Raw genomic sequence first — 13,615 nt, 5'->3', positions numbered from 1 at the left:
TAGGGTTGTGCTTCAAAGTAATACTGTGGACTGTACATTTGAAACATGCCTTTTAAAAAGTGCCTTGGTGCATCTGTGGAAGCTTCTCCGCCAGTTCTGGAAGGTTTATTTGCAGCGCCTGTAAAGGTTTCTACATAGAGTAGTGCATAAATAGACGTTTAAAAAAAAAATGTTTACTTTGCCCTTTATGCTGTAAAAGGAGAGCATGGTGCTGCCTTCACCATGTCTGAGAGTTGCATGGTGTATTTTCTATTTTTTATACAGTTTGCATTGATTTAGTTTGTAAGCAAAAAAAAAGAAAAAATAAATGCAATCAAGAAATGAAAGTTTGAAAAACATGTCAATAAAAAAAATGGTTTTGTGAGGAACTTTTGCAGTTTTCTCAGTTTAAAAAAAAAAAAATTTTTTTTCATTTTATTTTTTTATGTTTTAGATTTTTAGAATTTTATATTTAACTTTACTTTCAAATTTCTCTTTTTCAAATTGCATTTTATAAATTGCACTTTTCAAATTGTGTTTCTATTATTCTTTACTCTAAGCCCCCTACAAACACTCTAAACTAATAAAGATCATCTTCCAATAAAATGTAAAGTCCAGCAGACCAATAGAAATCTGTCTTCGCCCGTCACTCCTGAGGAAAGCCCGCCCCAGATGAGAAGAGACTGTGATATTTAAAACGCAATTTTAAAAGAATGCAATTTGTAAAAATCAAATCAGAAAAAAACTACTCTTTTTTTTACTAACTACTGAAAAAATAACATATTGAAAAAATGAAATATGTAGAATTTTTTTTTTTTAAATCTAATTTTGAATAAATGAAATCTTGATAAAAAAAAACCAAAACAAATAATAAACAACAGAAATAAACGTGAAAAAAGGGATAATCAGAGAAAACGAGAAAATTTCAAAGTTTAATTTCTGGAATGCATTTCTTTTAACATTTCCATATAAAAAATGAAGCCATTGCTGCAAAAAAATAAACAATTGGACTTAATAAATTTGCAAGTCGATTTTTCCGAGATCACTTTCTTTGACATTTGTGCAAACACTGTGTTACCGCTCCTTTGGTCTGTTGTGTCAGTTCAGGAATGTTTTGGTAGAATTGCAATTTTTCGCTGCTCTTTCATTTTCAGATGAATCCTCAAGCAGTGCTCTGCAAAATGTTCACAGTTTGGGATATTGCTTTATAACCTAACCCTCCTTTCCTTGGTCTCTAACAGACTTCTGAGCCTTTCACGGAATAGCTGAATGTTTACTGAGATTGAAATATGAAAAAGTTGAAGGGTGTACGGATACTTTTACAAGGTAAGGTTTTGAAAAATAAGAAAGAAAAGAAAGCTGTGAGTCAGAAACATCGTGTGAACACATACTTTACATCTAGTTCTAGTGGAGAAAGACTGACACGCATATTCGCACTTTCACACACACAAAGGAGAAAAGTGCTGTTCAGGCACATGTGTCCGGGTGTAATTTATGAGCGGGCTCCTGGGCGGACGCCTCAGAGGGGTCCTCTTCACGCTGCATGGCTCTGGGTGCTCTGCGCAAATCCCAGCAGCGATCGCCTGGGCCCCCGCACATGCACACGTGCATCACACACAAACGAAGCGCAATAAAAAAAAAAAAAGAATCCCCCTTATGAGTAGTGAACTCGCTGCACGATTAACGCTACAAAAAGCAAGGTAAACACAAGGGTTTCAGGCTTGGCAGCACCGCTACTGCTCTGTTCGGCACAGACAAAACACCCGAGCAAAACATTTCCCTACAGCTGAACGGGGACCTTACATTTAGCAGGAGGAGAAAAATCTAATAAAATCTCCTGGTTTCAGCCTGGTTCTGCCTACTGGGTCGCAGCCAGGTGAACAATTAGGTTTGTCAGTAAAACACTGATCTCTAACAGATAACACCAGAAATTATTGGGACGCATTCAATCCTATTAAATATGCAACAGTGTACAGTATTTAGATGTTCTGTTAGCAGGCTTGTTTGTGCTATAAATACAACTAATAATAAAGTAATTTCTTGAATTGGCTGACAAGCTAATGCCACTAATTATTAAGACAGACAGGCACTGCCCTTAAAAGGCTTCCTCTGGCACACACGCTAATGTAGAGAATAAAGAAATAAAAAAAGGCAACAATAAGTCTTAGAAACAGACACAGTGGATGTTATTTCTCTATTTAACTCTACTTTTAAAGGGGTAATAGAATGATTCTATAGGATATTTGGTCCTTAAGGTCTAGGTGTAACATTGGTTGGGCTGAAAACGGCATATTTGCTGTTCTATGAGCCCTAATGCAAGAATGAAACAACAGGTTTTCTTCCTTTTATGATATGATCATGAATGAGGGATACAGGTAGTTTAAAGTATTTTAAAACTAAAGGGATAAAGGGGTATTGAGTATGGGTATGCTGGTCTGACAGAACACGGCAACAATTCTTTTTTTTTTATTTGTTTGATTTAAATACTTTTTAAGTGGAAAATAATGTTTTTGTTTTGTTTTTTTAAATGAATAAAAGGTCGACAGCAACTGTGAATCCAGTGCACATGTCCGTTAGCCTGACGTAGTCCTACTCAATTCTAGTCAGAATGAGTCTGATGCTGCTCCATAGAGCTGTGATTATGGGGTGTGTTTCGAACGAACCAGGAAAAAAAATGCCTCTGCACTCAATTGGATAGACCTACAACCAATAAGAGCAACGGAGTGCGTGACGTATGTTAAGCGACGCATAGTTGTTGTCAACAAAAATCAAAGCGTGCAGTTGCACGCCTAGAATAAGAAGATGAGCCTTAATCGCGTTTCTCTGTTCCTCTTTTAAAATTAATTTGCTGTCGATATCTTCCAGAACAGACCTAATAGCAGAATCTACTCACCTCAACTCGCCAGCGGCAGCCATTGTTGTTGTCACCCAAGCGCGCTTTGGTGACGTGGTTGATTACGTTACTGTTGATCCTCTGTCCATCATCGTATAAAGCCCGCCCTGACAATTTGACTGGCTCGCCAGATATTGTGCGAGCATACTCGCGCTACTATTGAGCAATGCCAGACCGAACTTCCCGACCTCAAACGTTGTGGGCGGCACTAAGTTCGGAATGGCACCCAGGCTACATGTCCGTAACTCAGGTGGGAAAAGTAAAGCTTGCTAGGAGCCATTTAGTGGAGATACAAACATAGAAGAAGGAGCTCTTCTTCAAAAAATATAGCATTTTCAGTGTAAAATATGAAAATGGCGGTATTATGCTGTGGGGAGGCTTTACTTGAGCCAAGGCAGGGAAACTGTTCTGACTGGACTGAAATATGGAGGGAGCTAAATACACCGCAGTACTGGAAGACAAGGCCTCAAAAAACCAAGGAGAGAGCAGAGGCTCAGCTCTCAGCCACACAGCAACAACATCCTAAATCAGAGCTGGAACTGTCAGGGTTCTGCCCTCTGATTGGGTTTATTTTTAAGTTTCTTTGTGTTCTGTGTCTGTTTAGTTTATTTCTACCAGTGCTGAGTTCTTTAGTCGCCCTCTGTTGCCCCCTTGTACTTGTTTCCTTTCCCCTTGGCTTCCTCCTAGTTGGTCTTGCTCACACCTGCTCCCAATCTGCTGATTACGCTGTCTTGGTTCAGTCTCCCATATATACACCACCTCTGCAGTCACTCAGTGCTGGTTTGTTGTTTTGTTGCTTCGTCATCTCTGAGGTTTTCAGTATTTTTGTGTTTCTTCCTCAGTTGCCTGTTAAATCTGCAAAACCTCCACCTAGTGATGGTGAGATGAGGCCTCATGAAGCATGGAACCATTTGGGCTAATTGCAACGATCCCCACAGTTCATGAAGCCCCATGTGAACATGTCACCACCTACTGGCAGAGTGCATAACTACAGTTAGTAATAAAATTGTGATTTTTTTCAGTTCCTTTGAAATTGTTAATGATTGGTTTGTATAATAAAATCTTTTGTAAGTTTTTTTAAGTGTAAATATCATAGAAGAGAACAATCATTTAAGGTTAATTGTTTTTCTGAGTAAAATAAGCTCAAGCAGAGAGTGAAAATTGGGCAGAGATGAGCAAAATGAAAGGTGTTAGTCATTTTTATTCAAACAAAATAGTTTTTCCACATTTTTTTTTTTTTATGGGTTGGAAGTCATGTGTTCAGCCAGTCTTTTTGGCAAAACCAATCAATCTAATTTGGCAGTGTTTTTACCCAATCTATATTTTTACTAGGGCAAACCAATACAATGAGTGGTTTCCACTCCAGAATCATAGACAGGTTTCAGATATTAAAGACTAACAATGGCACGAAACGACCCATTCATCGGTTTACATTTGCATATTTCCAAGCAATACAGGGCCTTGTCTATATAAAGCAGGGGTCACCAACCTTTTTAAGGCTGAGGGCTACTCCATGGCTACGGAGTCATAGGAAGGGCTACCAATACTGACCTATGAACTGGAGGGATCAGTGTTCACCTACAGTAAATCTCATCCATAAAAACTCATTTTTATTCTTATTTTATTCTTTTATTCATTTCTAATTTTCTTTTTAATATTGTCATTTTGAAACCACTGAAATATGATGAAATAGTTAACATGATGAAATAATACATAAATGATTAAAAAGAATAGCAACAACTGGACGGGGCCGCCTTTTACCTGGACGGGGCCGCCTTTTACAGCTGCTTTTTGTGTCTCTGCTTCCGTCTCCTTGAACCCCAGTGGGCCTCAGCAGATGGCCGCTCACGCTGAGCCTGGTTCTGCTGGAGGTTTCTTCCTGTTAAAAGGGAGTTTTTCCTCTCCACTGTCGCTACAAGCATGCTTAGTGTGAGGGATTGTATTTGAGTCAATGAGTCGATGCAATCAACTGGTTTTCCTTAGATAGAAAACTTTGTATCAATTTGACTGTATGATCTGGTTGAACTGTAAAGTGCCTTGAGATGACATGTGTTGTGAATTTGGCGCTATATAAATAAACTGAATTGAACTGAAATTGAACAGAATAAAAAAACTTAACCCACTGAGTGAGTTCTTCTGTTTTCAGAAGACGAAGAGGGCCCCCCATGTGGTCTTGAGGGCCCCTTGGTGCCCGCGGGCACCGTGTTGGTGACCCCTGATATAAAGCCTCAAACTCACTGTGGATCCAGACAATTGAATTGAGAAAGCTTCCTGGTGGGGAAGCGAAACGTCTTCAAATCTTGGAAACCAAGTCCAGTGGATTTTTTTTTTACTTTTACGGAATTCCCTTCTAGATGCCGAAGATTGCGTGGGAACAGCCTCAGAGGAGCCTCCATTTAAGCAGAGCTCTTTGTTTCTATGGGTGCGGTGCACCATCAGACCCCCAAGACCCCGTCAGAATGATGGCGCCGCAGTTACATATCTCCTTTTTTGAAGAGAGTTCGAGTCATGGCGATCATAGATGCAAGTTTGATGTCTAGTCTGTATTGTTTTAAGCAGCAAATTTTGTGAAAATGTCGCAAGGAGCTGCTCTTGGCCCCTGCCTTGGAGCGCCGCCACGGTAACCAACTTAACACTAAAACTGCAACTGTAACCAGCTGCTTGCTCAGATTTTGATCATTACATTGTTTAATCAAACCAAAATAGTTTTAACCAACTAGATTGTGTCTTTGTCCAACCAATCTATTCTTAGAATCTATCCAACTGAGCGCAATTCTCCTACAAACTCCCACATCTGGACTGAATACTGAGGCTGTTTAAATGCCTGTCGAAGTTCTTGCGCTTTCTGAACCACTTCCTGAAACGGTCACGTGGAATCACAGTAGCGAGGCTTCGGACGTCATCAATTTTGGCCCCTCCCCTAAATGAATCACTCCTCGACACGCGCTATGGGGAAACGCCCCCTCCATTACATTAACATCACTACCTCCACCCAAACGTGACCGAAACAGAAGCAGAATAACCTCCCGATAACAGCTGAGAGGCTGGGATTTTAATTCACAACTATGTGGCACTAATCGAATTTGGTGGTTGTAACCTGACAGCATTTTAAAATGTTCGAGGGATCTGAGCACTCCTGCAATACACTATGTAAGCATATAGATCTATATTAATTCAAATGAGGTGATATAGGTAGACCTATAAATAATGTAAAATGATATTAATAATGAATGGGGAGTCAGTGAGGGGCTTTGTCTTTGTGCTGATGCCTCTGATTTCTTAGATCCACCCATCTGTTGACTCTGGTCTCTGGGGTAAGAGGCCAATCAGGGGCTCCGTGGCGCATCTGCCTCCTTTAACACACACACACCTACCCCCGCATTCTAAAACAGCTTTGCATACAATTTAAAAACCCTGCTTCTGTCTCACACACACAGCCAGACAAATATACAGCAGGTCTGCATTCTCTCGGCCAGTGAATGAGGTCAAAAAAAAAGAAGAAAAAAAAATTCTATGCCCACACAAACTCCCACACACTTAGACGTACACACACATGCTGAGCAACACTTTCGCTTTCTTCCTGCGGATCTAGCTTTAGACAGGCATCAGATTTTCTTCCCGATGTGCTCTGAGTGTCTGCCATTCCTTCAAGCATCGCACGCTGGCTTCAGATCAGCGAAAAACATCCAGGTTCCTGCTGGGTGTGTTAGGATCCCCACTTTGACTGATACCTGCTCAGACAAACAGCCTCTGTGTTGCTGCAGAGTGTGTGTGTGTCTTCCTGTTTGTCTCTATGGCTGTTTACCAGGACTGAGCGGAGGCCGTGGCATCTGCTGAGGCCCATTTTGACAGAACGGCACGACAAATCTAAAGCAACAAAGCTCACACGCCCTGACTCGGCTTGGTGTTTGTAGCGGGCTGTTAACTTGACACTTTTCTTTTTTTTTTTTATCGGCGTGGGAGGTTAAAAAATAAAAGCAAAGCTGAAGGATTGTAGGTTAGCACAACACAAGCTGGACTGTAGAACTTGAAATAAAAGAGGTGTTCATGTGTGACAGAGGCTGGATTCTTTCACTTTTCCAGCATTTTGGTCATTTGTATTCAGCACCCTCCCCACTTACTGGCACAACTGGTGCGTAAAAAGCCTTAAAATACAGTTGCCTTTTATTGCAGTAGTACAATCTAACACTTCTTAGAAGCCGATCTTTAATTTGAGTGAATTTGAATTTCCCCACTCAGGGACTATAAAGGTTATTTCTTTTAAATTATCAAGACAGGAAATAAAATCCCTCTGGTAAAATATAATTGAATTGCAATTCATTTTGGTGTTTGGAGCATTTCTTACTTTTAAAGTTAACTTTTTCTCATCTGATTTAAGTTCCTATAAAATTTTCAGTGCGGTCGCATGATATATTTTCCTTGGTTTACACCATCAGAACTAAAATGCTTTAATGTTGGAGCAAAAGCTCAAAGTCTAAAACAGTTTTAAAAAAATGCAACAAAAGCTAGAAAATGAATTGTAAACTCGGAGAGTAAAAAAATATATACAACTGTCAAAGAATTTAAACAAACCTGGGGTCACGTTTTCCTCAAACATACGCTATATGCTTTAGGGCTGAAACAATTAATCGGAATAATCGATTATTAAAATATTCGTGAACTAATTTTAATCGATTAATCGTTAACTGGAGTATAGAGACTGTAAAACATGCTTTTAGGTGAAAGACCCGCTTACAGCAGGAATTATACCAAGGTTTTAAAAAATATATAAACATTTTGCATTTAAAAACTTCTTTGTATGTCAATCTGCTTTATCCTACGGAAGAGGATTAGGGCCAGTGGAAAAAAAATTTTTTTTTTACTGATTTTTAAATTTTCTTTCAGTTTAGTATGGGGAAAAAAAAGTCAGAATTCTGTGAAAAAAGTCAAAATTCTGACTTTTTTCCCATGTTAAACTGAAATAAAATTTAAAAATCTGTTAACTTTTTTTTTTTCAGTGGCCCTAATCCTCTTCCGTACTATCTAAAACTCATAAAGTGGAAAAGTTCTAGTTTCACCTGGTTTGATTCTGTTAAAAAAAAACTTCTTTAAGGAATCTTGGCTATCAGATTATTATTTGATTAATTTAAAAAAATAATCAACAGATTAAACGATTCGCAGAATAATCGTTAGTGTCAGCCCTAATATGCTTCCCACATGGCAACTGGCTGGGATGTTTAACAGGAAAACAAAAAAAGCCATTTTAAAAACTCAAACATGTAAAGAATAGAAAATAAATCTCAAGAAAAAAAAAGAACAAAAAGAGCATTAGAAATACTTGGATTGGATATTTTTTTCTTGGCAACATAAAACTTCTTAAAAATCCTTAAAAAGAGAACTGTATATACACTATATTGCCAAAAGTATTTGCTCACCTGCCTTGACTCACATATGAGCTTAAGTGACATCCCGTTCCTAATCCATAGGGTTCAATATGACGTCGGTCCACCCTTTGCAGCTAGAACAGCTTCAACTCTTCTGGGAAGGCTGTCCACAAGGTTTAGGAGTGTGTTTATGGGAATTTTTGACCATTCTTCCAGAAGCGCATTTGTGAGGTCGCACACTGATGTTGGACGAGAAGGCCTGGCTCTCAGTCTCCGCTCTAATTCATCCCAAAGGTGTTCTATCGGGTTGAGGTCAGGACTCTGTGCAGGCCAGTCAAGTTCATCCACACCAGACTCTGTCATCCATGTCTTTATGGACCTTGCTTTGTGCACTGGTGCACAGTCATGTTGGAAGAGGAAGGGGCCAGCTCCAAACTGTTCCCACAAAGTTGGGAGCATGGAATTGTCCAAAATGTCTTGGTATGCTGAAGCATTCAGAGTTCCTTTCACTGGAACTAAGGGGCCAAGCCCAGCTCCTGAAAAACAACCCCACACCATAATCCCCCCTCCACCAAACTTTACACTTGGCACAATGCAGTCAGACAAGTACCGTTCTCCTGGCAACCGCCAAACCCAGACCCGTCCATCAGATTGCCAGATGGAGAAGCGCGATTCGTCACTCCAGAGAACGCGTCTCCACTGCTCTAGAGTCCAGTGGCGGCGTGCTTTACACCACCGCATCCGACGCTTTGCATTGCACTTGGTGATGTATGGCTTGGATGCAGCTGCTCGACCATGGAAACCCATTCCATGAAGCTCTCTGCGCACTGTTCTTGAGCTAATCTGAAGGCCACATGAAGTTTGGAGGTCTGTAGTGATTGACTCTGCAGAAAGTTGGCGACCTCTTCGCACTATGCGCGTCAGCATCCGCTGACCCCGCTCCGTCAGTTTACGTGGCCTACCACTTCGTGGCTGAGTTGCTGTCGTTCCCAAACACTTCCATTTTCTTATAATACAGCTGACAGTTGACTGTGGAATATTTAGGAGCGAGGAAATTTCACGACTGGATTTGTTGCACAGGTGGCATCCTATCACAGTTCCACGCTGGAATTCACTGAGCTCCTGAGAGCGACCCATTCTTTCACAAATGTTTGTAAAAACAGTCTGCATGCCTAGGTGCTTGAATTTATACACCTGTGGCCATGGAAGTGATTGGAACACCTGATTCCAATAATTTGGATGGGTGAGCAAATACTTTTGGCAATATAGTGTATGTCAGGGTAGGTAACAAACTTCCACTGCTAAGATCTACCGTTTACGGTTTGTTTACCTGATTTTCATTTTCATTTTTTTTATTTTATTTTATTTGTTTTTTATTTTTTCCTACTTGCTTTGATTCTGTTTTATCTTCCTGTATTTTAATCATGTAAAGCACTTTGCATTGTCTTTGTACTGAATTGTGCTATACAAATAAATTTGCCTTGCCTTGCCTTGAGTTAGGAATAGTACAAATTACTATTTCGCTATTTTCGCACTTTTTCTTTTTTCCCCAAACATGGTCGACCCGCTAACAATCGGCTTTAGTCAGTCTAAACCCTCACTGGCAGCCTCGGGCCTCTGTCTGTGTGTCTGGTGACATCATCGAGCTGGGTTAGCATTGATGATGTCATAATTGCCACAAAAATCAGGGAAGTAAACAATGCAGAGCAACATAGACAGAAGCCGGGGTGTAGTCAGTGTGCTTTGTTGTTTCTCCCTATTATCTGTCTGAATCCATCTCACCAGAGCTGCTCCATGTTTATCGAATGTAAACAGTTGTTTCTGCTGTTAGATCAGAGGCGACTGGCGCAGTGTGTTGACGTCCGTACGCTGCGTTCAATGATGTCACGTAATTTAACGGGTCAAGCCGGCTCTGGGGTTCCCAGAGCATGCCGATCAGAACTGGCTGTGCCGTTAACGCTGCCAGCTTTCACTGATCTTGTTTGGGGTGGTGGTGGATGGTATCAGAGGAAGTTGGGTTTGTAAGACTTTGGGTTTCATTTTCACTCCTCTTAAGACGTTTCCCACTGAAAATACCAGGTTTACGCATAATTTTCAACCGGCTAACAATCTGCATTTGGCTCCCTTCCCACTGGCTATAAAAGCTGGTCTAACCCCTCGCTGGCAGCTGAGTGGCCTCTGTCCACCCGCCACAGCGAGTCTGGTGACATCATCCTGCTGGGTTAGGGTTGATGATGTCACCAGTGCCACAGAAATCAGGAAGGTAAACAATGGAGAGCAACATGTAATGAAGCCAGGGCGTAGTCAGTGTGTTTTACTGTTTCTCTCTATTATTTGTCTGAATCCCTCTCACCACACCTGCTCCATGTTTATCCAATGTAAACAGAGTTGTTTCTGCTTGTTAGATCAGAAGCGACTGGCATGGTGTGTTGACATCTGTATGTGGCGTTCAATGGTATCACGTTTAGCAGGTCAACCCGACTCCGGTGTTCCCTGAGCGTGCCGGTCAGAGCCAAGGAGATTTTAACGTGGTTTTAACGTCGATTGTCGAGTTTAAACAGTTTCTTCAGCCAGTGGGAACGTGGTATTAACGACAACAGAGTAGTCTCAGGTTTAACCCAAGTAGGATTAGCGATACTCTACAAGAATATTATTCAAACAAAAGTAAGAGGTACGGCACAGTAGGCCTACTCCTATAAGTACATTTGCTTCAAATAGTTACTCAAGTAAATGTAGGCTAACCGTAAGTTTTGTATCTGGAAGAAAAAGACAATCTAGGGTACATTAAGATAAAGTGATTGTTCTAATGTGAATTATCATCCTTCCTCCTGCCTGTTTCATCATAGAACATGGTATTGATTAAGTTTCAGCGCTTTCCGGTCTGCAAAACGGTTGAATAAATGATTAAAAGCAGTTCTGCTAATAACATCATGTCAGAACATTTTGCTATTAAATAAAATCCTAAAAAGAGATTATTTCTTACTAAAGTGTGGAGGTTGCCATGTCTTTGGGTGCAGCTTTCCCTGCCTTTCCACTCACCGATGAAGTAGGACAGTAAGATGGCCAGAAGGGCGGCAGCTGCGATTGCCGTCACCGCCGCACATTTCCAGCTGCAGTATTTGGACGGCTTCTTCAGCTTGAAGGCTGAGCGGGAGAAGGTGTTCCTCGGCAGCAGGCGAGGGGGCGGAGAGTACACGGTCCCTGAAGTCAGCGGGTATCCAGGGGAGGAGCTACTGAAGAGAGGGGTGGTCCCTGATGACGTCTTGAACAAAAAATGCCTGCGGACAGATGAAGGAAAAAGACAGTGAAACATTTTAAAACTAGACATAGATCTCTGCAGCTTTGAGAGCAGACAAAAACAATATTTGAAGAGAAGGTGACTTATGTGAGGCTCTGTTCAATTTTTCGGTCTGATAAACGTATTTGGGAGAACACGGTTGACCTGTGGCTGTGACTCAGCCCTTCCTGTCTTATCATGACCTCCACCTGATGCAGCCTCACATCTTTCCCTCACTGGCCTTGCTTTTCTTCTCCTCCAGCCACTTATGATGTGTCCTGTTTTTGCCCTTAATGGCTAGACAGGATCAGGACCGCAGCACTTTCTTCTCTTTCTCATGGTCCAGGCGGGTCAGAGCTCAGAGAGAACATCAAAGAGGGATCTGAACCCCCATCCTTTCACTCATGTTTCCCATTATCCTTTCCCTTCACTGCTGATGCTCACACAGTGACCGTCCTGCTCTCCTTATGTTTCTGCTTAGTGCTTTCTTGTCATTTACTATTTTCATCACTTTGTTTCATTTTAAAAGCAGATTCATTTCATAATCTAGCCTTTTAAAGAAGAGCTGCAGCCGCAGTGGGAAGCATTGCACATTTGAAATGGTATAAAAGACGGTGAAATGAAAGAAGGGATAAAAAAAAGGGGGCAAAAGCTTTTTGTGTCATCCTTTGTGACATGTACCCTGGACTGGCATGTGGAGAAAGGATGCGGACCCAGACACAGACCTCAGGTGGTATGACAGAACAGAGCCCTCAGGTGAGTTCGACATATCACCGGAGGAAAGGTCACCTCTCTGCTGCAGAGATGGAGCAAAAAGGGACTTTGGCTCACGGTGTTTGTGGAAGTTGTCCTGTTTGTGGCTTTGGGATTCAGTCAGAAAGAGATATTGTTCATTTTCATCCGACCCTTTGAATCTCTGACCTTCACGACAGGGGCGGATTTACCATTAGGAAACACTAGGCAGTTTCCTAGGGCGCTAAGTTCCTGGGGGCCCCATAAAACTCTGTTTACATAAGTTAATACTTATTTGTGCACATTAATCATGTTTTTGATAAAAATCCTTTCACTAAAATGCCATCAGAAGGCTTATAATATTAAGTGTGTCTCAGCCCCCCCCTTCAGTGTCCACCATATTGGATCAATCCATTAGCTGCACATGTTCAGAAAGGTCCAAACAGACAGCAGCAAGATATTTGATAACACCAACTTAGCGCTTTAGTCGCTATATTTAGCCACTTTTCAGACCCCTCTAGCACTTTGATTTCTAAAAAGCTCCTAGCGCCAAATCTAGAGACTTTTTTCTGCTACTGGAGACTTTGGAGACAACATCTAAAAGCAGCGAACTCTGCTCTCCAGAGCGAGTAGATTGGTAACCCCGCCTCCTGCTCTCCTCTATCTTGTCTGCTGTCATGATTCATGCAGCTATTATTTCATCCAAATGAAAATGGAGAACAGAGAAGCAGATCATGGCTTGTCTACAGTGAAAAGAAGGACTGGGTTATTTACTTTGGCCTTTTTGGAAACACAGGAAGGAGCAATCAGCTAAGTGAGCTTAGTGCTTGGAAAAAAAACTTTCATTCCTTTAGAGACAGCATGAAAAGTCAGCTGAGTACAAAACATAGAGAGGAAAACAAGAAGAAAAGGGACAAGAAGAGAGGGACACAACCTAGAACAGATAATGGATGTCTATTCTATTAACATTTCTCTATCTGGAGAATGGGGCTGTTCTATGTGTTCTCTATTCAGAGGGCCCCCTGCCTGTCTTTGCCTAGGGCCCCAAATTTCCTAAATCCTTGATGGTGAGGACTGAGTAGGGAAGACATGGAGAACCCTAGTGTGTAGTCAGCATTTAAAAAGTAATTTGGCTCATTTTGGCGTACTTTTGTTTTCTTTGGTTCTTTAAAGTTTCTATATGCCTCTAAGGAAAAATAAATGTTTATTGTGTGCTTTGTTCTGTTTCTAAAAAGGCCCTGACACTTACATCTATAAATTTAAATGAAATCCTGTCTTGATCCCTTTCATAACATTCAAGCAAAGCTGGGATCTCTGCAAACCTGTCCTGTACCAGTTGGATCTCTCCTCAATTAAATAAGAGGATAGAAT

General features: G+C 41.1%; 1 protein-coding gene across 8 annotated transcripts in view; it reads right to left on the bottom strand.

The window, feature by feature from the left end:
* The window catches only part of tenm2 (teneurin transmembrane protein 2), a 478,143-nt gene that overhangs the window by 95,268 nt on the left and 369,260 nt on the right, over positions 1-13,615 (bottom strand). For all 8 annotated transcript variants that reach the window (XM_038278102.1, XM_038278106.1, XM_038278104.1 and 5 more), the window contains one exon: positions 11,275-11,513. In XM_038278102.1, coding sequence (XP_038134030.1) covers positions 11,275-11,513 — 239 coding nt within the window. The remainder of the gene's footprint in view (positions 1-11,274; positions 11,514-13,615) is intronic.

This window comes from Cyprinodon tularosa, unplaced genomic scaffold (assembly GCF_016077235.1).
Source record: "Cyprinodon tularosa strain WSP-4 unplaced genomic scaffold, ASM1607723v1 ctg138, whole genome shotgun sequence".
Taxonomy (NCBI): domain Eukaryota; kingdom Metazoa; phylum Chordata; class Actinopteri; order Cyprinodontiformes; family Cyprinodontidae; genus Cyprinodon; species Cyprinodon tularosa.
This window is presented reverse-complemented; position numbering and strand designations above follow the sequence as displayed.